Here is a 24,153-nt window from a genome sequence, read left to right as displayed (position 1 = left end):
AAACGAGCTGTGGATGGATCCGACCAAAGGAAGATTTTGTCGCGGACCAATCGGGCCGAAATGTGTCGTTCAGGAGGAAGCAGCCTTCGGCGTCACAGTTCCTTCCGATATGGAATTCCTGAAAGAAGCTGTCATCATTCGATATTTCACCAGCAGGCAAGTCGATCGGGGGCTTCTCGATATGCTTAATCATAGTGGTTTTGCAATGAGAGTCAACGTCCCGACCAGTCATATCGACCACGTCATTTCCAGTTTGACAAACTCAATGGTTGCTTTCCCCGATAATGGACAGCGGCGGTGGAGGAGTCACAGAGGTTGTCTTGGCAGAAGGACAGGAAACAGGTAATTGTTTTTTCACAAAACAATCGACTGTCATCTGATCTATTTTTAGGTTCCGTCTCAGTGATGGGCGCAAGATACAAGCACACACTGTCAGCGAACAATGCTCATGGCTCTCACAAGCGTCGAGTGTTTTCCACGCTCTCAACATCTCATTGGACGAGGACCTTTCCAACTACAGTGAGTGTTTGTTGAGCACTGCCGATCTCCGGCTAACACCATTGCATCAGTAAAACAGCAGCGAGTTTTTCAGAGCTTTTTTGTACTTTTTCATACTTGTACTTTTTTGTACTTTTTGAAACCTACTTTTCTCAGGTTGTGCATGGTTTTTGCTCCTTGTCTCCTTATTTTACTTGGGTAAAAAACGTGTGAAAAATCTATCTATCTATCTTCGTAAAAGTCACTAAGTCAATTCAAAGTCCGACTCTACTCCGCAAATCACATGGTCTTGTTGACACGTTGCACTGCTGTTTTCGCCTCCCCCATTTCTTCCTTCCCCTTCCTCCATGACATCATAACAGGCTATTAGGAATCTGAACCCAAAGGTGCGTGTTTTTGTTCTCTAATCATATTTCTTACATTATATCACAGTTTATTCTCTTCCTGCACGACATTCGAGCTTTTACAGCAGCTTCAAGTCAAAATAGTCTCATGGCCCCCAAGCAAGGTGGTATCAGAAGTCAATCAAAAATGGTGCGTGTTCAATATCAACTTGCTTTAATAACTTTGCTCATAACCTCATATACAATAGACAATACAATTATTATTATATGCATACTTGGACGATGCCGCTCAAACTCCCTGCTTTTCCCAGCTCGACATTCAACGCCGCAACCCTCGAGGATCAGGTTCTGAAAAAAACAGGTTACGTAGCTTATAACTTATATCAACGGTTGCTTGACATTATTTCCACAGGCATTTTTCAATCACAAGATAGCTACAACTCTGATTCTTAGTAGACATAAGTACCGATGTACCAATGTTTTTTGTGACAAGCTAGTTACACCTAATATACTGATTTTGCGAAAATATGTGGTATGACTGAAAAGAAAAGTCCTCGAAAAGTACAAAAAAGTACACAAAAAAGGGCCCAAGGCTGCAAGCACACCCTCCTTACCACACTTTTTCAGGGCAACCACACTTTTTTGGGGGAACTGAACTTTTTCGGGGATACCCCACGTTCGGCGAAAAAGTTCGGTTCCTTGCCTCCTTATCCTCCTTATCCTCCTTGAAAAACCACATAAGGAGGTCTGCTGTTTTACTGATGTGTCAGAGTTCATCTTCCCTCGTCTCAAGCTGACAGGCACACTTCAGAAGTCTAAATGCAAACGACAACGCCGCCAATCGCTCCACACACCCATTTACTTTTTTGTCCATTCTTGGGCCCTTGGTTGTATCACGTATCATTGGTCAATTGATTTAACTGGCCAAACTTGGCTCTCGCCGGAAATGTGCAAATATCTCGGCCTTCCCTTCAAGCTCTGCTTCAAAGAATGGCATTCTAGCATGTGGTCCTGGCCTACCACAGTCTACAAGCACATACATGAATACCAAATTGCAAGGAAGTTTGACCCTAAAACCACAAATTTCGCACAATCTCTTCAACAACCTATATTCACAGTTGCTTCTGCCGAAAACCGCTTTCAAGAAATTGTCAAAGGTGAATTGAATTATTATCTTCTGATTTGACCATCTCACGGACTGTTTTCTTGAACAGAACACCACAAAATACCCGCAGGATCAACTGACAGTTATTCTGGAGAGTACTCGGAACGTGAGACCCTAGCCTCAACAAGTTGTCTGATCACGGTACTCATTGTCACCTTACAGCTGTTCCCGACTCAAACGTATCTCACAAAAACTCGGTGGAAGGTGGAGAAATCATTACTTTTTTTCCGTCGCATTCGTGCTTACCTGCATTCTTTCGCTTAGACCGATGTCTCGAAGAACCAGATAATTATTTCTTCCTTGAATCACTGTTTGACGAGACAGAAGGTAAACATCCACGTTTCGTACTTATAGATGTCTATTCACGAGTATTTCCTGTGCATCAGAGTACATGAAGGACGTTGTGAGAATAAATTCAAATTCAGATTCTGCAGATACTCAAGAAGGTGAGCCATCCACCTCGGTTGATGTTTCGTTTTCCTTGCTCGTTAAAATTCCCATCTAACTGTCTTCAGCTCCGGCCATCTCATGCACAGAAGACCACAAAATAGCCACAGAATCACAAGCTTTACTGTCGCCAAAGGTCAACATTTCTCATTGTGAGATACACTTGCTTCAACTTGTACTCTGATCATCGATACTTATTTGCATCAATACAGCTGTTCCCGACTCGAGCTTACCTTACGAAAACCGGGTGGAAGGTGAGGAAACTATCCTTTCTTTCCGTCACTCTCGTACTGACCGAAGTTCCGTACAACCAGATGACTTTTTCTTGCTCTTTTTCTTTTTTTCTCTGCTTTCTGCCACGTACCTCTTTATAATCTCTCTCCTAGTTTATGTTGTACGAAGCATTGTATGATACTTTACGGCCATAGGAGTATCTTAATACAATCACATCCACGGCCTCCTTCGTCTCCTTGGCTCAAGCGCTCACCATCACCTCCTGCTTTGAATAGTACTCGATAGATCGCTCTTTGCGATAAATGGATTGAGGAACAAAAACTTGCCCAAAAATCGACCTTTCTCTGGGCCTTCGACTTCGATCCAACTTCGAGGTGGTAGTGTGAGAAGCCTTACTCCTGCGTGTGGGGGCGGGGGCTCTGTTCGATGTATTCCGTCGAATATGATGCCTGAAAACGAAGGAGAAAAATGAGGAGTAGTTGACGCGGCGGCGGCTAATGATGCATGATATTTTACACATGTACATCTTGTCGATGACTGTGTTTAATCAGGACATGATAGTAGGCGATTCGAAGGTGCGTGTATGAAGGGAGATTCAACGTATGGAACTGAGAGAGGGATTCGTCTGTAGGGGGATCTGTGACTGGCCTTGTCAACCGAGAATCAAGTTTTTCGCTCAATTCGTCCGATCCATTGGGGCCTGAGATTGGGGCTTTAGGTTCAGAGGTGGGGTTGGATGAAGCGACTTTAGTCATTCATTTAGATCCGGAAGGTGTTTTGAGGGGCAATCAGAGCCAGTCGAAACTTGATGATAGTACACCGCTCGAAGGTGAACCGAGGCCCCCGCCGCTCAGTTAGGGTGTCTTGCGCCATGGCGCGGTTCTCCCCGCCAGTCCTTCGGAGAACTTGATACGGATATTGTCGAGAACTCGGGTGTTCTGGACTTTAGTAAGCATAATCAGCGTATACCGATATCTGAGGAACGTACTTACATGAGAACAGGTATAGAAACCAAAGGGCTATCCGAGTTCTCCCCCGGTAGATTCATCCAACTCATCCTTGACTGTTCACAAACCAAACCGTAGCATTGCAAGTGTCCACCACCGACTTTAGCACCCTTATCATCTGCACATCCCAGACCAAAAGCCCAACAGACCGTGTGGAGATGTGCCCGGTCATGCTGGGAATATCAATATCGACATTTTCTACGTTGAAGCCAATCGTCGGTATTATGGCTCAGACTAGTCCTAGTTTGAGTTGGTACAGATGAATGATTTTTCCTTGTGTACTACCCAAGACCGACGAGAGAGAGTTTGTAGCATTTTTGGGAGAGATAGTAGATAGAGGTATGGTGCCCCTTGAGAGGGTTTCAATTCTGTTTGAGGTCTTGCTTCCAGGTCGGAATCGTCGTAGGGTTCTGGACCACCTCAGGCTGGAGTTTGACAGCTACGTAAAGGCCTGTCAGGCCCCCAAAAAAGCCGTGAGAAAGGGGCCTCAGAGGCCTTCTACGCCGCCTAAGTTTCCAAGGTACCATGTGCCTACGGCTCTACCCGCTCCTACGACTTGCACGTTCCGCTTTGTAGCTCTTGTTCCCCTCCGTCCCTCACATTGTCCATGATTTATATGGGATAGAAAGCAGGAATTTCACCTCTGAATGACAACTGGGTACTGGGGAATCACACAGCAGAATCCCGAAAATTGAGCTACCTCCCAGTACGTGCCTGCCTTTCTTATTCCTTTCGTTTTTTGACCTTTACCTGTTCGATATTCAGGAATTTCCAATATCATGAAGTTACATTGAGTCTAGCATGATGCAGACTCTGCTTGAACGACTACCTCTCCACTGCTTTCTACTTCTCTACCTCTCTCTACCTCACACATCTATTCATACTCCTACCAGTCACTCGATTTATTCTTCCTCTATCCTTTGCATTCACCAACGCTTTTGCAGCCTGGATAGAGATGTACAGCAGCACAAATACTATTGGAACGTCCCCACACTTTCAACCCTGAATCTACATTTCGGGGCCATGAATGCAAGCAACTCTTGCACACATGCGTTCACGGTGTGTGCAGTCGCCGATGGCGATGACCGTTTATTTACCTCTGTTTCTGACAATTTATTCTCTAGATCTGTGAATATTTCCGGCGAATTCATGTGCAGTCATCATATAAGTGGGGGTGGGCATTGCCCGCAGTGGTCAGACTTTATTTGGCTCTATTTGGTGATGGCAGAAAAGTGTCCGCCCTCCATAACTTCTTGTAGACTCGGAAAAAAAATAGTTTTTCTTCACAGTAAATCACGATAAATCATAAACTTGTAATTGTTCAGAGGAATTTCGGTATGGTGTAAAACTGATCGAGATACTCACCAGATCTTGGTCACTTTTGCATTATTTCAAAATTCCTCTGAACATCTTTTAGAAAATCACTCCAAATTTCATATTGCCTACTCAATTTGAGAGGTCAGGCAGTGAGGAAGTCGGGATGGGGTGAGCAAGCAACAGACGCACAAATGCGGTGTCACAGTGTGACCTTACGCGTCTCGACGCGTCTGTCCATCCATCCCCAGTGCGCGAAAACCTATTCTTGTCACAGCATCCCGCTGTCAGTCCACAGTAGTTTGAAGAATTCAATCTGACCACTAAAATACATGTTGCATTGTACTTTTGATTGCCCAAATCCAGCTAATCAGTTGACAATTCAGTCTATCCATCTGACTACCTTCAAGTTCTGATGCACAAAAAGTTAAGGACAAGTGCCCAAATTAAGGGCCTCGTGGATGCCCGCAAAGAGCGATGGATTGCTGATAAAGAAAACATCAATCCAAAAACTCGGGTGCCAACTACCAGAAACACACCATATTCGGCACGACCATCAAACCATGGGAAGTCCTCTTTGTTAACGTTGTCACCAAGATCAATAAAGAGAACATGGGATAGTAGAGCCCGTGAAATTCGATGCCTCAGGACTCGGGTCAAGTCTTTGAAGGGAGATAAAAAAGAGTTGAAGGGCACGAGTAAGGTTATGCATTTAAAGGTAGGTGTGGCACTCAAGTCCCTTGAGAAGGAGCTTACAGAAGTGAGGTGGTTGAATGAGCGGCTGGAAGGAAAGCTGAATGTGGCAGTTGCTTCCAAAAGTGCCACACAGAAGCGTGCCTATGCATTACGAAAGGTTGTTTGGCGTTTGCGTGGAGCAATGAAACGTACAATTGTGCGCAGCCAAAGGAATTCGACGTTGGCGCGTATAATGACCAAGAACTTCTACTCCAAGAAGTTGCGGTCACTCTCTAGAGCAATGGTTCAGGCAGGTTGTGCACAAGAGAAGGTTGGAGCATTGATACAGATTGTCGGGTCTGCATTTGGAGTGGTAGTGAAAAAAAGGATGAGTCGAAGGACAGTTGGGCGGATTCAGTTAGAGGGTTATCATGCCGCTCAGGTTCAGGCAGGTTATGAGCTTTCCTTAGCTCAGAATGTTACACTTAGCGCAGACAGCACGACAAATCGGAAAATCAATTTTGACTCTCGACACATACATCCGAAGGCTCCTCGGTACCAGAACGGTGAAGCCACGATTACAGACTCTTCCCCTGTTGTTACCCGCTTTGCTGGTATCAAATCGACACCCGATCACACTGCTGAAACCTCACTAGCAGGCTGGCAGTTATACTTTCACAATTCCATGCAATCCTTCAACTCCAGCCCATTATCCCGACGGCTCAACCATAAGCTCACTCTGTCCCATGTCCTAAACATCATCCGTGGAATGTGTGGGGACCATGCTTCATCAGAAAAAAAGACAGCAGCAATGATCAAGGAGTGGAAGGAAGTGTTTCTTATGATCGAGCAGGGTGAAGAGAAGATGTTAAACTTGGAACTCTTAGATTTGCTATCGATGATACAAGGAGAAAGAGAAGTAAAGGTTACAGCACTCGGAGGGGAAGTGGTCTATCATGCAATGTCGCCAGCAGAGAAACAGAAGTTTGATAAAGCCCTGGTTGACGGACTGAAGCTTTGTCTCGGACGTGAAGGTTTTGACGAGCTCCAGAAGAATGAACAGCGGGATATCGAGCTTTTTTTATGGTGTGGTTGCTGTATGCACAAAGACCTGAATAGCTTTCGGGGAGGAAATACAACAATGATGGCTTACTGGGAGAAGAACAGTCTTACACCACCAATTCCGCTCGCCAACAAAGCCAAAGCCTCCCTTGTTCAGCATGCACTGGATCCCTCAAAAAAAGGCGAGCCTACTGAACAGGAAGTTGCGGCATTAGAGGCATCAACTTGTGGCGCAATCAAAACCGCGGCTCTAGCAGGCATAATCTTCAACCATAAAGATGATAAAAAAGGTTACAGTGACACTTACCAACACTACTTTGAAGTCCGGTATGGTCCAAGCTATGGCAGATTTCCCGACACCTGTAACACCCGTTTCGGTTCCCATGGAGCTGCATGTTGTCGTCTCCTCGAGTTCTGGGAAGATCATCTCCAATTTCTTGAGGACGTCTGTGATGCCAAAGCGAAACCTGCATTCTCAAACATCGAAATCAACATTTTTCAGGCCCTACAAGACATACCAACACTCACAGAAATGGTGGTTGTCGTCCTGTACACCAGCGCTGTGAGCACGCCATACTTGCGTGCCGTTCGAGAACCTGGATTGAACAGGTTGACACTGGGGTCGCTTCATAGAGATGTGCGCACCTTCATTGATAGTATCATTGAAAGCCCCAACCTCTTGCTTGGTCCAGTTGTGTTTCATACCGAGTCCACTCTTGACGGGCAGGAATGGAACTACCACGATGCAATGGACGCTGCACGAGGACTTTTCCCGGGTCTGCCACACATTCGAGGCGTGCTGATTGAATTCCTGAAGGGTTCCCTACAAACATGGATACACTTCAGCAACGAGTATAAAGAAGGAGGGGGAATTGACTTAGCCTTACAACAGCAGGAAGACTTGGATGATATTTGGATGCCTGCAACAAATGATAATAATGAAGGTAAGCTTGGATCGTACCGAGTAGATGTCAGAGCCCACCCAAACCAAACCCTCCATCAACATAATGCAAAATCTGTGGTACGGCACAACAATACAGAAGCCTTTATGACCGCTATGTATCGGGAGGAGGATTATGCTGCGGGTCGGCGGGAAGCACGGGAGATAGATGTAAGTGGGTTGGAAACGAAACGAAAGAAGGAGGTTGTTCAGGGTCAGAGATGATCTGCAGAGATAAATCGTAAGCGTGCTGCTGAAAAAAAGGGGAAAAAAGATGCCGAGGACGAGCGGCTCTGCCAAATTGGCACAATACTATGCTCGTCGTTGATGCAGATCAAGACTTTACGTCGTGTTGACGACGTCGATGATCAATTGAATTTTTTACGCGAGTTCGAGGGCGATACTGCGATCCCGAAAGGTAGAGGAAAGGCTGCAAGGGGTCTCTGGGCAGACAAAAACACGCTGCTTTGGAATGCAATCGAACGTCGTCCGGCACATCGAAACCCCACACCAATCGCATTGTCTAGTGTCGAGAATAACCAAGGGCTAGTTGCCCAAGCGTCTGAGGGTACTCATGTTATCCTGTCGTCTTGGGAGGAACAGGAGGAGGCAGAGGAGGAGGACAATAATATTTTGGTTGATTGATGTAAGAAATTACCTTGATTTATATATATATATATTCCCAGACAGCTTTAGACTTGTGTAATAGGGTGGCAGTAGAGAGATTTGTTGACTTTAAGTAGCAGAAGAGATGGCGAGCGTTGAGTACGTTGAGTAGCAGAAGAGAGCGAGCGCGGACATGTTTTCGGTGGCAGTGTGTATTACTAAGCTGGACGCGGTCCAGTCGGAAAATGCCCACCCCCACTTATAATATAAGCACTTCTGGACGGTGACTGTCACGTGGTGGGACAGTAATTAACATTCGTGAGTAGGCACACCTCAGTACTCCTATCATCATCATCGGGGCTCATTAGTCTGCACCTTTCCTGTTTGAAACAGGACACAACCCTGCGCAATAATCATGGTCGGAGGAATTTGCAAGATTGTGTGCAATCTGTCGCCCATGGTGATTGGCAAGAATGACTCAACGTCAAGATTGAGAACGGACAGTATTAATCATGTCGTTATTAGTCCTGCGTAGTTTTTGGTAGTCTTGTATGTACTCTCTAATGTCATAAGTACATCTGAACAATACTAAAGACCCACCTAAACGAGCCGAAACAACGCTTAATCTGGTTCGTGTGAATATGGCCCTGAAATTCTTCAAAGAACATAAGATCTGAGGTTCAACCCACTGTTTCAACAATGACATCCACTGAATCGCTTATTTTTTCAGCAAAGTCCATAATTTCTCCATGTACCACTTATTTCAGCGGGTTTCAAAGATATCCAGAGGGAAATGTCTCAATCTCCGAAAAGTCTGGGTAACATATATTTTTAACATATCATGTAGTTAGTGACTCTATATCGGATGCTATTTACGTTTCAAAGGTCAGTTGGCAAGGCCTATAAAAGATATTCAAGCATGTATCTAAAATTTGTGAATAACCGTTGCACACAACTTTGCGACAAACATTGATATAACTTACCGCTATACTTCATCAGCAAAATGACATAAGCCTTTTCGGCTTTTTCCAGCTTTTTCCGGCTTTTTCGCTGGCAGGCAAGACAAAAGCCGCTTTTCAGTACTTTTTTTACCAAATTTAGATCAATAAAGCCAAAAAGCCAAAAAGCTATGACTTGTTGACTTGTCGGTGCCAAATGACGGCGCACCCTGAAGTTTGGCGGACATGTGGTACGTTCACACACCTCCTGCTAATGAAAAAGCATACAAGTCATGCCATTCAGTCACCCTCAAGGCTTTTACATGTATATAGATACAAAGTACACCTTAATCTGTGTTTATTTTCAAATAAAATGCCTTCAGATTATGAAAATGGTAATGTCAGAGTAAAATTGGAGTAAAATCTTCGAAATTTCAGATATTCCCCTTACAAACACCCTTCAACTTTAGTATATCTATATAGTAGGAGACTACAGAGGGTGTTTGAAGGGTGTTTGTAGGGGGATTTTCAAGATTTTACTCTGACAGTAACATTTTTATAATCTGGAGACATTTTATTTGAAAATAAACACGAATTATAATATGTACTTTATACTATCACACAAAAGACTGAACAGCATGGCTATTTTTGCTTGTAGGAGGTGTGTGGAGGTAGCACATGCCCACCAAATTTGAGGGTATATATGACTAAGATATCACTGATTACCAACTTGAACCTGTTTCACAGTGTAATGACCTCAAAAGGTGATCCTCAATAACCATCTAAAAGTTCATCCCGCTATTGTCCAATTCATTCAAAGCTCTTGAAGACCACCAAGGCATTCAGACACATATTGGTGGGATGCCTTGGTATATTTTTTAACTTTCTGTCACACTATTCAGGCAGCAGGGATTAATTGGGCATGTGTAGGACTGTATGCTATCACTACATTTACGCTTCTGACCGTTATAGTTGTACAGTTACGATATCCATACTGTTAGCTCCGGAGCACAGGCTATATATGGTATGGTAAACGGTATGGTTTCAATCCATACAATTCATTACCATATACCATATATGGCCATAATTACAGTAATTTTTCAATTGTTTGGAGCTAGTCTACAGTCAAAATGTGACTTGTGCTATGGTATACAGCCCTAGGCATTTGATGGACATACAGCTGATGCCATGCAGCATAAAAGGAGATGTGGCTGGCAAAGCACTTTTGACTGTATATACACCCACATCAACCTGTAAATACAATTGATGGCTTGGTCTAGTGGTTAAATTACATTATATATTGTCAAATTTTGAGGCTGTGAGTTCAATCCCCCAACTAGACAAGATTTTAAAGTATGATACCTTTGCCTTTATATACTAATATTGTACAATAAATTAGTTCTTACTAGAAAATATTACGAGTAATCTTGCAGGTTGATGGAATGGGAGTGGGGGTAACTATAGACAAATAGATGATGCGTGGTGCCCAAAGGCATTGGGCACCATGAGTTGGTATAGCTATACTTAATTAGGAAGGTGTAGAGAAGGTACAGCCATTTTGCTTAATTAGCGGGTGCTACATGTAACATTGTCCTTCCTGCCCTTTGCTGTAAGATAAGTGTTCTGTACATTATTTTCAAAGGCAAGGTGTCTCAATATTGTTATTAACAAGAAAAAAACTATGGTTATTGCTCTCTAGAATGTCAAGGCTAAGGATCCCAAGCTTTAAAGCTTTTACCTGGAATATTGAAGGACCTTTGTATGGTAGCTCTGTCTATTATATAATGATATGCTATGAGTTGTATGGTCTACATGGTTAGACAGTGGGTCTTGGTTGCTCACTAGAGAGAGCACATTGAAAACAAGAAAAATACATATATTGTTCAATTGCTAGATAAAAAACTAAACATTCTATGATTTGCAAACTTGTTAATATAATATGATTCAAATACATCAAGAGACTGGGAGTGATGGAAGTTTTCTGGAAGAGCATCTATACCAAAGCGGGGGAGAAGATGCGCAGAGTGGGCAATTGACTCCAGATGAATTACAGCTAAAGTGGGTCTTCCATCTCTTTGCACTTCCTGTTCTACAACCCACATTCCAGTGTCTTCATCAGGCTCATCATCTGACCGGAGGTACCAGTTGACCAGTGCACATGGGTAGTTCTTCTTGTTATAGATGAAGGAGAAAAAGAGGAGTACTCGAGCAACTGCAAGGCCAAGAACACCTGGGAGTGAGCCGTCTACCTGTACAAACACTGTATCTCTGCGAGGGCGCTTGCCATGCCAATGTGGGGTTGAGCGGATGCGTTCCCTATACATTCCATTGCTCCCACATTCATCACTGGGTGCAAAGCAAGTAAGCACAGCAGAGTGAAACACAGTAATTTTTTCGCTAAATGGAGGACACTGGTCAATATCTAGGCTTTCACCAAAGATATCAGAGTGTGGATTGAGCTGGTCAAAGAGAAACTGTCGAAGGACATGGGGGAATTTGGGTTGATTTATATGGCGAGAAAGGGTTTCAACTGTGTGAGGATACCCACGAGCTGTAGTACAACATCATACTTGACTCAAAGTAAGGAAACATTGTTGAACATACCAGCAGTGTATGCTAAATGAACTGAAACACCACCACTCTGGTCGTCACAGGGTCCAAGATCATTCTCAGTCTCTCTCTCTGGCTGTATAAAGTCTGGGTAGGAATCCTCAGCATCCTCCCAGTCTGGCATATTGAGTAAATCCTCTGTGAATGAGGTGGTGGTACCAGTGAGCATTCCTCGTTGAACAAACTTCCTCCGCAGAGCATCCATTTTATCGAGTCGGAGAATGGTTGTCAACATCTGCGGAAGAGCATTGTACCTGTTTGACTGTCACCAGGGCTCCTTGACAGCCTTGATATGCTTTGATTCTGTAATCGAGGAACAGAGACCATTTGGTGAACCAAATTGACGAATTGATTCTTCATAATGAACTAGAGAATGTTGTCGAGGGAGGGAGATGGTTTCACGGGTTCCATAGGTGATAAAAGCAGCCCTATATTTATGGTAGGCTTGGAGGTACTGGTAGAACTGGTCAAGGTCATGGGTGTTAATTTCATTTTTGCGAGCAATATAACATAGGTGCGTGAAGGATGAGAGAGCTTTGACCATTTCATGGGGAATATACCCTGCAACAGCAGCAATATAAACCTTCATCAATGCCTTGGAGTCATCACCTGTCCACTGGGCAAAGTCTCGACCATCAGGAAATCGACGTATACCTGGAAAGGCTGGAACAGCAGAAATTCTGGAGAAAATTGAACATTACTTGATGAATAATAATGGGAATAGTTCACCTTCTATCAATATCCTTCAAAATTCGATTACCATCTTTCCCATACGCCTCAAAAATGTAACTGCAAATCCAAGTAACAATATGATCCTTGAATGTGCCCTTGATGATTTGGTGTAGGAGATCTGGGGTGAGAAGAACATGGATGTTGGCACGGGGGAATTGATCAGTAAAAGGCTATAGACATTCAAATTCAGTCCTATGGATATATTGCAAACTGCATATGCAAACTCACTGAGACATCAGTTCTTTGCCCAAATTCCCTCCAAACCTTTCATTTATCTCCCTGGACAAAGGCCTGCCGATATTCATATGTTCTTGCAAAGGCTCTATCACCATTTTCATCAACTCCATCTAAATCCTCTGGTCTAGCCATGCATCTAAACTATAAGTGTGAATATTCCTAATATTAAATAAGAACAAAAATACTTTGGACACCAGCCCTGGACAATGCATGCAAGGTATGTTTGCTCCAGATAGTCACCAATGTAAGGACCAAGTTGAAATACTACTTGCCAGTAGTGGCCATCAGGACATTTCAGAAGAATCGGAGTGGTCATATGCAGCTGCAATGGTTTCAAGGCCATGAATAGACTGTAATGGTAGAGGCGACGACAAAAGGTGTGAAAAATTTCCGACTTTCTATCATTTTGATTTGCTGCAGAATGTGTCATTATAAACAACAAACAAAAAATTAAGATACAAACTTCGAGGAATAGCAAAAAACATGAAGGGAAGAACACTGTTGCCATGTGCTCTCCATGCTATGTTTGTTAGGTTTCCGGGAGAAATGTAGGCAGGGTGGTATTCTTGATGTCCAGTATCCACAGAGACTGTTGTTTTGTCACTCCCCAAGATGATGGGGACCAACATTGCACCATTTGTTATTCTTGAGAGCTCTGGATCTCTGGAAATTTCATCCTAATTTGCGTTTATTAGAATGTGGACAAACTGACAATTGAGAACTACTTACGGCTGTATCCCATATCCAATCTCCAGAGAGCAGATTGGAATAAATTCTCTCATTTCGAGTATTCCATTCCTGATAAGGAGTGTAGTTGAACTGGTCCCTAAAGGCTTTGGTCTTGAGTTGCTCAATTAGAACATTCAATGTGTCATGGACACAGAATTTGTAAACTTCCGTCATCCAAAGGGGTGGGTTGTCTGGCAGCTCACCAGTGTACTTCACATTGTAAGTGATCCATGGGGTATTCTCCTCTCGGATTGAGTCGATTGCTGCATAAAGATCCTTTGTATTCCTAAATGGAGTCTGACCACCTCCGACTTCAAGAAGTTGAGCCTGAAGGATATCTAAAGCTTTGTTGATTTTTCCATTTGATGCTTTGAGTTCAATGTAAAAGAAGTGTGACCAATCAAAGGTTGATCGCTTGTCAAATGGGTACCATGCTTCTGGAAGATGGATAGGAGGTTCAGGAATGGACTCAGGGCTCTTATCTGCAGGTACAGGACGACTATGTATGTTGTAATGATCTGCTGAAATGAATAGAAGTGAGCTATAGCAGTCAACAAGATAGTCTTGATACGCACCACGGAAGTGCTGGTGTGTCTCAAAATGATGTTCACCTCCTCCTCCACCAATCTGGGGTCCGAATGAAATGACTGGGTGTTTGATATTTTTATGGCGAGTAAGACCACCAGGAGATCGGAAAGCCTGCTTGCATTCAGGGCAATAGAAACTGGTGAGCAGGATAAGGTCAGAATCGCTGTCAGACATGTGAGTTTGGTTTCAAAATGAGGTAGAAGTGGATGCCCAACAAAAATGCATTGCTAGAATTTATAGAAAATACAATGAGAGGAAAAACGCGAACACATTGCATGTGTAACTGCCAGCACTGTGAGAAACGTGCATGTGTAACTGCCAGCACTGTGAGAAATGTACATGTGTAACTGCCAGCACTGTGAGAAACGTGCATGTGTAACTGCCAGCACTGTGATAAACATACATGTGTAACTGCCAACACTATGAGAAATGTGCATGTGTTGCTGATGGCACTGTGAAAAACGTTCAACGTCGGCTAACAACACACGCACCTACTATCTCTCCCATCATCAACTCCCTGTCTTCATTCTCTCCCACCTCTTGTTATGCCTCCTCGTGCTAAGAAAAAGAAGAACATCAGCTCAACAAATCAACACGATGATAAGACCAATACGCACTCACACGCCCAAACGAGAAGTGGTGTGGCTGCATCAAAAGCGACCACATCTCAACCTGTCGCTCCCACCACTGGTTACACAGAAGACGATTACGATCTGAAGACAGCCAATGGCGAAAATTTGCAACGTAAGTAAAAATAGCACATTTCACAATGATGGGAACTGAATACCACAAGCAGGTACCCGAACGTCCTTACCGCGTACACATAAAAACATTGACCCAGCAGAACCAGATCGCCCCCGCCCCAGACGATCTTCTGCAGAAGTCCAGGCAGAAAAGGTTGTGGAGGAAAGGAAGAAGCTAAAGAAGATGAAAGAAATACAGGCAAAGGAGGACGAATTGGAGAGGCTGAAGTCTATGCTACGTGAACAGCAGATAGTGAGGGAACGGAAGGCAAGAACGAGGGCTTATGATTTGCCACAAGTCCCCGAAGAGATGGAGAATGAGGGATATGGACCTGAAGTAAACCTGGGGGGAGAATGAGACATCAACGCACCATCAGACTCTGCTGAGTTTATAGACGTCGACAACGTCAGCGAAGATAGCAGTAGCAAGGGAATCGTCGAGCTAAAGCCAGTGAGTTATCCCATCCACTCATCTGACTGTCAACTCACCTCAAGTCTTGTTTGTTCAGAAAGCGAAGCAGAAACCAGGTAGGAATACTGGTGGTGATGGTAGAAAGGGAAAGAAGCGGGCAGCTAGTGGGACAAATACCATGCAAGAAGCCCTTACTGCGTGTCAACCAAGGTGTGTTTTCCACGGACCTGTCAACAAGGTACTGAGTAAACTCGCTAGCGGAAAAACGGGCCTCTCCAAGCGCTTCAAAGCCAGCCTTCAAGCACCAGGAGGGAGGGAGTTCGGTGGACTTGCAGACAGCGACATTGAAGATATCGCTCTTGGTGAAGCAGAGGGGGCTACAGTTACGAACAAATCAGAGCTCGACGACAATGGCATGGTACGTGTTATCTTTGGATTTCTATTAAGTCTGCATAATTGACAGGCTATACAGATCGGTCTTGTAAATGACTATACTACACCTGTCAATTCACAACCAGGTTCGAAGGGCTCATCAGCTGTATCTTCTCATCAACCCTCTCGTCAACCCTCTGTTGAGTTCAACCCTCTCCCCAAGAAAGGTGCTGTACGAACAGCACATCTCCCGACAGCTCGTGCCCAGCCTGGATCCCAACATTCATCTCGTGCAGGATCCCGGTCAGCCTCACGTACCCATACTCCAGCCGAATCTCGAGCTCATTCACCAAACCCTGCTGCTCAAGGATCTGGGGAAAAAGGAGGCCAGAGGGTCGGAACAAGTGCGAAGGAATACCCGGAGTTTATCAGGGGCAACTGGTCTAGTTGTGTCCTCCCAACAGCGAAGCATGCCATGTTCGCTTCTGATCAGCCAATGGTCAAATTTCGTCGAGACAAGGTCCTTCTTGAAACTGTTCAAGATATTGTCAACCAGACATTCCCAGAAATCACATATGTTTGCTCTCTGGATAGAGATGCAGTGTTTCAACAGGTCAGTTTCATCTTCATATGGTTACAATTTGAGCTAACAGACTGTGCGGCAAACTTAGATATATAACCAGTTGAATGAGACATGTTCTGAAATAGGGTCGAAAGCAATCAAGACTGTTGGCGAGTTCTTTAGTCATCCAGAGTATAATGGTCATTACAGGAGGATTCTTGAGTATGCTACATGGGCCAGTGATCGGCTTGAAGATGGTCCCGCCTTCTACGCTGAACCATCAGCCAGTAATATTAAGCCCAGCGATGGAAACTACGTGGTAAGCAAATTTTTGGCATATCTAATTTTGTTGTTCTGACGATGAGTACTAGCCACCAAGGGGGCTGTTTCAATCATACTTTGTCATTGAAATGATGAAGTTCTACATGAGCAAAATGGCCCAGTCAAGCATCGAATATGGGTGTCCTGTTGGTCTGGTTGGTCTGGTTTGTGCAGCGGTATGTTTCCCATAGTTCATCTTCCTTAGACATCTAGCAACCAACTTGACGTTATGGTAGATCAAATGAGCGTTCCGGTACTATGTCAAGTCGAAAGGCCACCCACCGCTGGTTTCACTCACCAAGGAAAGCGAACGGTTCTCAGAAGTGAATGTGGGCAAACACGTCAAGGCCTTTGTATGCTATGCGGCCAGCCTCACCGACGATGAATGGGAAGACCTCATGGTCCTGTATGAATACTCCCCTAATCCCCCATGCGACGAGGGTGGTGCCTCAAGCGACTCTGATCAATCTATCAAGCTCTATATCCCTCATTAGGTAGCTAGTACCTATTTCCTTAAGGCTCTCGCCATCATTCCTCATGCGTTTCCTGTAGTTCCTCACGCGTTTCTTGTATGTACAATCATTGCCTTCTCTTGGACTACCGCTATATAGGTTATTAGGCTATATTTTCTTGTGTATTTTTAGTATTCAAATTGCAGTTGTGTATTCATGCTTAATGGGCTATAGCTACCAGGATTTGAGAGGAGAATGAATGAAATTTACCGAAATCATATGATTCTGCAAGTCACACGTAGCTTGCGGCTTGCGGCCACTTGTGGCTTTTCTGGGCCACCCAGGTCCAGACTCTGAACTGACTTGTACCAAAATAGACATAGATTGTGGATTTTCCGCTTTTGGATAATTTTGGTGGGGAAAAAGCCACGAAAAGCCGGACAAGCCGGCAATGGTTGTTTTCTGATGTTTAACGTGACAACGCTGCTCAAACAGCACACCCAAATTTTTACTTTTTCATTACCTGTATTTTGAGCATCTGCCTGCCCCTTAAAATTGACAGATGATTCATATCATAGAACCATTGAATTTCATTGCAGGAATAAGTGACTGAGTGAGTATTACATGTACTGGACAATAACATATGTTGCGGCGAGTCTCCTAAAAGTGCCAGTTACTGAAATAGCCGGTAAGCTGGCGCCTTTCAATCGAATCAAAGTCATTATTTTAAAGGACTAAACCAGGCAACCAAGCCTGGATTCATTCAGATTGACGCTGAGGAGGTATAATATTGTCTATGTGTAGCATCAGTTACGGAATTCACTATATTATCTGCCCTAGGCATTAAACATATATCTAACAGCACACACGCTCTTGCCGACCACCATGGGCAGGAGACCTGTTTCAAGGTAAAAAATTAATTACACATTAATGAGCTTGATGACAGGGATATCGAAAGTAGGACTGCACGCTGTAACCGTATATACAGTCTCGCCGGTTACAGTTATACGGTGCCGTATCTGTATTCGACAGCTCTCCTTGCTGATGCCATATGGTACAGTGGACGGTACGGGTACATACCATATATACGGCCATACATATGGCAACCATAACCGGCGACTGGAATTTTTCTGGCTATATCGACCTCCGTACCCGTAAATTATACGGCCATAAGCGTGTACAGTTACGGTGTGCAGCCTATTCGAAAGAGTGCTTACCAAAAACATGCAAGTTGGTCGACAACCATCTCTTGCAATGATGACCACCCAGTAGTCCACTACAGTGGTGTCATCAAAGATATTCATGAAGGGGGAAATCGAGTGACTGGTAGGAGTATGAATAGATGTGTGAGGTAGAGAGAGGTAGAGAAGTAGAAAGCAGTGGAGAGGTAGTCGTTCAAGCAGAGTCTGCATCATGCTAGACTCAATGTAACTTCATGATATTGGAAATTCCTGAATATCGAACAGGTAAAGGTCAAAAAACGAAAGGAATAAGAAAGGCAGGCACGTACTGGGAGGTAGCTCAATTTTCGGGATTCTGCTGTGTGATTCCCCAGTACCCAGTTGTCATTCAGAGGTGAAATTCCTGCTTTCTATCCCATATAAATCATGGACAATGTGAGGGACGGAGGGGAACAAGAGCTACAAAGCGGAACGTGCAAGTCGTAGGAGCGGGTAGAGCCGTAGGCACATGGTACCTTGGAAACTTAGGCGGTGTAGAAGGCCTCTGAGGCCCCTTTCTCATGGCTTTTTTGGGGGCCTGACAGGCCTTTATGTAGCTGTCAAACTCCAGCCTGAGGTGTTCTGGACTAGATACTGAGGAATCTGAATTGCCATTTTCGGAATGCTGTTGAGTTTTAGTTTGAGTTGTTGTGACTTTCCATGTAATCGTTGCGACCCCCGCTGGTTCAGAATTGGAATCAGGACGAAGAGGACGAGGAAGATGTTCGAAAAACCCGAAAAACCCGTAACCGTAACGCAAGCGAATCACATGTAAATGGAGCTTCCAACTTCACTCCATAGCACTTTCCGACTCACTTCATCTTACAAGATCATTCTCCTTTCCTTTCTCCTTAATCTGAGGTATGTTGATTATAAACGCTCCAAATTTCTCGTCTCATTGAGCGGCACCTTTAGTGCTTTCCGTCCTGATCTGAGTCTGGCAACTTCTGCAAGAATAGCATTAACCTGGATATGGGAGACCTTGCCGATGCATTTACAGCTCTAACGCTGTATTCAACCAAAACAGTCGGTGGTGAGTTTTCCAGGATCTGGTGGTTCCCATATTTATTATTGACTGACATATTGGGGGTGTGCAGCGCCAGGTTTTACCATCAGCGAATCGACTCAAACAAAACTTCTCAAACTTTTACTGAACGATGTCAAAATGAGAGGTTCTGACGCGAGATTATCCCATGAGAGTGTGAAAGATCCATTGTGGTACTACAGGACTGATGGGATCCGTAGGTGCCAGTCAAGCGATTCTAGCCGTGAAAATCCTTGGACGAAACCCACAAGGTTCGGATTACCTCGCAACAGAGTCAGGATTATCGGACCTCCTGCATATCGCGTCAAGTTTGAAGGAGAAAGATCATCTGGATGCAGCTTGCGACGCTTTGCGATGTATTGCCAACGCAATGTTGCTCTTTGAAGACAGTCGATCGACGTTCATATCAGAAGAGGTTAAGGGCGGAGAAGTTTGTGTTAAGATGTTGAATGTGCGTGGAATGCTTTAGCTTTCCTCTGTTTTTGTTGATAGGGATGTTAGGAAGCCACGACCTGCGATGAGATCTTCATCCTATCCAGGATCCTTTTCTTCGCTACTGCCTCTCGATCGCCTTTCATTATTTGGCTGGTAGAGGAGAGCCACAATGGACGCACGATTAGTAATATCGTTGAAGACAAGTTGGACCTGGCGTTATCCAGATACTTGAAGAACGACAAGGCAAATCTGGCACGGGAGGTGATTGCAGATCTCCTGAAGGAGTTTATGTTTAACTTGTTGTTGTACTATCCCATGGTGCGCACCAGACTATCAACAGCTACATATCAACTACGGTTTCTTTCAGAATCTTGGAACTCTACCTCTCATTACCTGCACCTAGCACCGAACCTACACCTCTCCACCCACCATTAACGAATGTGATACATAGTCTGATAACCATCCCTGTAAACAACGCTCTTCATTCCAAATGGTTCCACACATCATCTGCAGAACAACCAGATGTCGTTCAACACACCCAAGATCTGCTCGACAAATCCCTCGCGTTCTACCGCTCCAAATCCGAATTCATCGGGGACTTTGGTCTGTAGCACATGTGAAACGATTACACCTTTTTCCTGTATTCGAGCATCTGTCCCCAAACAGCTCGCTTGTAAAGTTTGCTTGTCTGGAAGGAGCAAGATGCAAAGTTGTTCTAGCCAGGAAACCATTGGGTGGATAAGTATGAAAAGCGGGAAATGTAACATTGTTGGGAGGGGTAGATAGATCTGATCAAATGGCGAAGCATTGGGAAGCGATGTGGCGGGTTAGAAGGCTCTCCCTCGACTTTATAGAGCAAAATCGGGTTCTGCCATGCCAGGTAGATAGACGCACTAGATGTGACTAGTGACGTCGGACATCTCCTAGAGACACCACAGTACTAGTGAGATGGTGGGTGTAGAGTTGCATAATTGACTGTTCCTGTCACGCGAGACAAAGGCACGTGAGGTTATCTGTGGTGTTTTAAATTGCGGACGTGGGTCTCGCAGAAAGATTACCATCACCCTTCATGTTGGATTCGCTCGCAGCCACGCTTCATTCTACGACCCTCAACCAACCAAGGGCACATCTAGCTGGTCTTCCCGCCAGAGAACTGCAACAAATACAGGCTCGACTGCCGAACCTCGTCGATGTGAGGGAAGATGCAAAGATAGGTGCAGTCACTCCATATTGAATCGGTGAATATACGTCAGTTACCTATACAAACGTAGCTGTCGAACTACTAAAAAAACCTCCACCCACAAATGTTCATGGATTTGATCAAGACGGAGAAGATCTGGGGATCGTGCATCCAGCTATCGCATACCACTTTATGCTTCCCCACTTGAATCTATTCGCGTATTTTTGCCATGAAGATGATGGTAAGTACCCTCGAGAGTTCCATTTTAAAACTTTGACAATGACTGTGATCATTTATTTATTTTTCCATTCAGTTCCAGAAGATTTACGGCCTCTTTGCATCTGGGCTCTACAACAGAAAGTGGTTGCGTTGACTGAATGTCCGGATAAGCAGCTTCGGAGGATGCTGGCTTCTCCAAATGGAAGGGTGGACACACAAGCGAAACTTTTTATGGTGCGTTGCCATACATCTAGCCATCCTACCTCACTAACAGTACTTTACCATAGGAACTTCGAGTTAGAAGCAAGTTATTTGCTCACCTCTTGTCTGTATCTGTTTCTGGCAGATGGGCGTCTTCCGAAATATTTTGGAACTAAAAACGGACTTTATCACCAGATCACCGGGAATCAACCTTCCAGACACGGCTCTTCCACATATCCAAGGATGCATTGAGTTAGAGGCAAAGTCAAAGCCGCAAGCTAAAGATGCTTTTTTGCGTAACCCGTGAGCATCAGTGTTTTGTGGTAGTGAAAATGAAATGATTCCTCACAAATAACCTGACTAGTGCTCTTTATGTTCAGCAAGGTATTGTACTGGCACGCACAAGGTCGCGAGACCCAGAAGTGAGGAAATTTCTTGAAAGAGTTGTCAACGATATTGACAAAGTGAATTCTCAGAATGTGAAAATGTTTCTCATCCAATCGAAGTTGTATTTATCTCGCGTGCTCCGGAGGATGGGAGAGGTAGAGGAGGCTGTGGTACAGTAAGCTCTCAACCACTCATTTTCTTCCATCTCACTAACCAGAACTTTTGGTAGCGAGAAGTATCTTATATCTTGGTTCAAGAAAAACCCTGAAGTAGTCCCAGACAAGATCTTGCGTGAGTGGTTCGAAACGGAAAGCGGTCACGACCCAGTCTTTGAAGGACTTGGTGGTACAAAATGGCTGCACAATCGGAAAACAACATGGAAGTCAGTGACTTGGCAAAGTCGAGCCTGTTTCAGGTGTGGTGTGAAGGAGACCCCTATGAAGAGAATGATGCAGTGTGCTAAGTGTCAGTATACCTTCTATTGATATGTGCAATCACGCGCCTGTCAGCCCTCTGATGTTGACTTTTTCACTCGCGATAGCTCAAAGGCATGCCAGGTGGAAGACCACCCTCATCACAAGTGGGGACCCTTTTGTCTTTGCTCATTATGTTATCCTGACAGCGAACTTTCGTTCCATCTAGAATTGGTTGCATGTAGGTTGCTGCCACTTACAAACACTTGCTCATCACTCAGTTTTTTCTTCCAGCGAACTCGCAGCTGAGCTCACAAGTTGACTTCTCCTGGAGATGGGCAATGTACCGAAGACTGGATCAAATACAGGATGACTGGATATGACAACCACGCTTCCTTACATGCTCTTGGGCTGCATCGCAACATCACCAGGGGTAAAACTCATATCCTTATCAAGGTCATGAAATACGTCCCCGGTGGCAAAGACCTACTTGATCGGTAATGGGCGAAGTATACCACTCAAGAGTCAACCTGATATCAGAGCTACGGGAGTAGCACCAACACCAAATCAACCTAAAAACTAGTAAACCTCTGTGTAAAGTCTATCAATAACTCTACACACCAGGAAAGATTGCAAGGGTGGACTGCTTGGCAAAGGTTACGCACAAGATCACAGTCTCAATATCGTATGAAGTTCTTATGAAATCAAGGTGTAACTGCAAGTGTAAAAACACCACAGCTACGGGGATTCTAAGGTCTGTAGGGGCTCTGTTTATTGTCCAGTGGACTAAGTGGGACTATGAATTTCGTCTACGGTAAGACTAATTCGAACGATTGGAGACTATTGCCCTCAACGGACACGAAAACTAAGTCCTCGGCGGACACGAACGCTAAGACCCTTGACGGATCACGAAACAGTAATCAAGACCTCGGCGGCCTACGGACGGATAGTTCTCTAGTTTTTGACCTCGACAGTCTCGTATAGTTCAAATCAAATCTTATCGTTTCACTGCACAAAGACAGGGCAAATCTCTCTATTGGTGTCAAGAGCAGTTACTCATGGGCAACCCACTCAGGACTTTCCCACGCACGGGTAGTACTTTTTTTTTACGGATACATGAGCTGCTTTTATACTACTTCTACGCTAGCTTTGTAATCCTATCTCTACTTGTTCTATCTCTAAAAATAATGCACCGTAGCTACGAATCCATGCGGAGTCTTATCGCTAGGGACTGCTACATGTGCAGAATCTTGTCTACGGAGCTTTTCCGTATTCGAATCATATGTTTTGGACCAATCTGGACCGTTCTTCATTCTTGTTTCAGCATGTAGAATGGACCTACATAGGCGTACCATATGGTATTTCCTGTCTATGGACCTTATCCTGCATTTCGACGTTATCAAATCATATGGACTTTGTGTGTCCAAGTAGTTCCAGCATATGGATCCAGAGTTCCGAATCGCCATAGCACATGAACAGCGCGGACTCCAAGATCCGTTGTTCATTCCTGCCTGGTTCCTGGGTACTCTATCTGTGATCTGGGATCTGTATCATGTCTTTTTGTCTTTTCCTTAGATTGGGACTCGATCTACGGTCATATCAAATTTCTCCTAGTCTGCATGGTCCTATGTCCAATTTCTTGTCAACTAAATCCCCCGTAGAAGTAGGTACTCCTAGTATGAAGGTCTTTTGACTTTGTTAAGTTCTGCTACAAACGGTTCTGTGAAGACTACAAGTCTTCTAATAGTACAATCCCTTGATATGCCAGTGCATAGTAGAATGTAGAGAGTAGAACTCGGTGAATTACCGCTTAAGTTCTCTGCTCATAGTGTTCTACAGGTTTCGAATGGTCATACAGTTTTCTGACACGATCTATGGCTCTCTCTCTAACTGGTCTAGCTGTGCCTATGGCACATTCTACTAGCGGCACTAGCTTTAACTAGCAATTCGGGCACACTCTAGTTCTTAATACGATAAATATCGCTCCATAGCACTGTTTTAAAGTGCAAAAAGAACCTTGTAGCATAGTCAACTAAGTCGCATTATCGGTTCGTGGTTGTTGCAG

At 44.3% G+C, this 24,153-nt stretch overlaps 8 protein-coding genes across 8 annotated transcripts; 5 read left to right on the top strand and 3 right to left on the bottom strand.

The window, feature by feature from the left end:
- Positions 1 to 8,013: 8,013 nt before the first annotated feature.
- On the top strand, positions 8,014 to 8,331 carry E1B28_000120 (uncharacterized protein; the record flags this gene model as incomplete). Its single annotated transcript, XM_043145921.1, has 1 exon — positions 8,014 to 8,331. One exon carries the CDS (start codon positions 8,014 to 8,016, stop codon positions 8,329 to 8,331), a length of 318 nt encoding a protein of 105 aa, XP_043014620.1.
- A 2,782-nt stretch (positions 8,332 to 11,113) lies between these two features.
- On the bottom strand, positions 11,114 to 12,045 carry E1B28_000119 (uncharacterized protein; the record flags this gene model as incomplete). Its single annotated transcript, XM_043145920.1, has 2 exons — positions 11,114 to 11,781; positions 11,835 to 12,045. The coding sequence occupies 2 exons, from the start codon at positions 12,043 to 12,045 to the stop codon at positions 11,114 to 11,116; spliced, it is 879 nt and encodes a 292-aa protein (XP_043014619.1).
- Positions 12,046 to 12,105: 60 nt separating this feature from the next.
- On the bottom strand, positions 12,106 to 12,429 carry E1B28_000118 (uncharacterized protein; the record flags this gene model as incomplete). The annotated part of the gene is made up of 1 exon (XM_043145919.1): positions 12,106 to 12,429. One exon carries the CDS (start codon positions 12,427 to 12,429, stop codon positions 12,106 to 12,108), a length of 324 nt encoding a protein of 107 aa, XP_043014618.1.
- A 781-nt stretch (positions 12,430 to 13,210) lies between these two features.
- E1B28_000117 (uncharacterized protein) lies at positions 13,211 to 14,300 on the bottom strand (the record flags this gene model as incomplete). Its single annotated transcript, XM_043145918.1, has 4 exons — positions 13,211 to 13,223; positions 13,269 to 13,486; positions 13,539 to 14,059; positions 14,114 to 14,300. The coding sequence occupies 4 exons, from the start codon at positions 14,298 to 14,300 to the stop codon at positions 13,211 to 13,213; spliced, it is 939 nt and encodes a 312-aa protein (XP_043014617.1).
- Positions 14,301 to 14,671: 371 nt separating this feature from the next.
- Positions 14,672 to 15,227, top strand: E1B28_000116 (uncharacterized protein; the record flags this gene model as incomplete). The annotated part of the gene is made up of 2 exons (XM_043145917.1): positions 14,672 to 14,870; positions 14,923 to 15,227. The coding sequence occupies 2 exons, from the start codon at positions 14,672 to 14,674 to the stop codon at positions 15,225 to 15,227; spliced, it is 504 nt and encodes a 167-aa protein (XP_043014616.1).
- A 232-nt stretch (positions 15,228 to 15,459) lies between these two features.
- On the top strand, positions 15,460 to 17,030 carry E1B28_000115 (uncharacterized protein; the record flags this gene model as incomplete). The annotated part of the gene is made up of 6 exons (XM_043145916.1): positions 15,460 to 15,491; positions 15,540 to 15,699; positions 15,754 to 16,266; positions 16,325 to 16,534; positions 16,587 to 16,712; positions 16,803 to 17,030. The coding sequence occupies 6 exons, from the start codon at positions 15,460 to 15,462 to the stop codon at positions 17,028 to 17,030; spliced, it is 1,269 nt and encodes a 422-aa protein (XP_043014615.1).
- Positions 17,031 to 19,180: 2,150 nt separating this feature from the next.
- E1B28_000114 (uncharacterized protein) lies at positions 19,181 to 20,299 on the top strand (the record flags this gene model as incomplete). Its single annotated transcript, XM_043145915.1, has 5 exons — positions 19,181 to 19,241; positions 19,306 to 19,407; positions 19,454 to 19,704; positions 19,755 to 19,993; positions 20,056 to 20,299. The coding sequence occupies 5 exons, from the start codon at positions 19,181 to 19,183 to the stop codon at positions 20,297 to 20,299; spliced, it is 897 nt and encodes a 298-aa protein (XP_043014614.1).
- Positions 20,300 to 20,757: 458 nt separating this feature from the next.
- E1B28_000113 (uncharacterized protein) lies at positions 20,758 to 22,471 on the top strand (the record flags this gene model as incomplete). The annotated part of the gene is made up of 10 exons (XM_043145914.1): positions 20,758 to 20,902; positions 20,942 to 21,109; positions 21,182 to 21,321; positions 21,375 to 21,412; positions 21,484 to 21,591; positions 21,653 to 21,850; positions 21,905 to 22,140; positions 22,217 to 22,255; positions 22,318 to 22,329; positions 22,383 to 22,471. The coding sequence occupies 10 exons, from the start codon at positions 20,758 to 20,760 to the stop codon at positions 22,469 to 22,471; spliced, it is 1,173 nt and encodes a 390-aa protein (XP_043014613.1).
- Positions 22,472 to 24,153: the final 1,682 nt, after the last annotated feature.

The sequence above is a fragment of the Marasmius oreades genome, chromosome 1 (genome assembly GCF_018924745.1).
Source record: "Marasmius oreades isolate 03SP1 chromosome 1, whole genome shotgun sequence".
Lineage (NCBI taxonomy): Eukaryota > Fungi > Basidiomycota > Agaricomycetes > Agaricales > Marasmiaceae > Marasmius > Marasmius oreades.
This window is presented reverse-complemented; position numbering and strand designations above follow the sequence as displayed.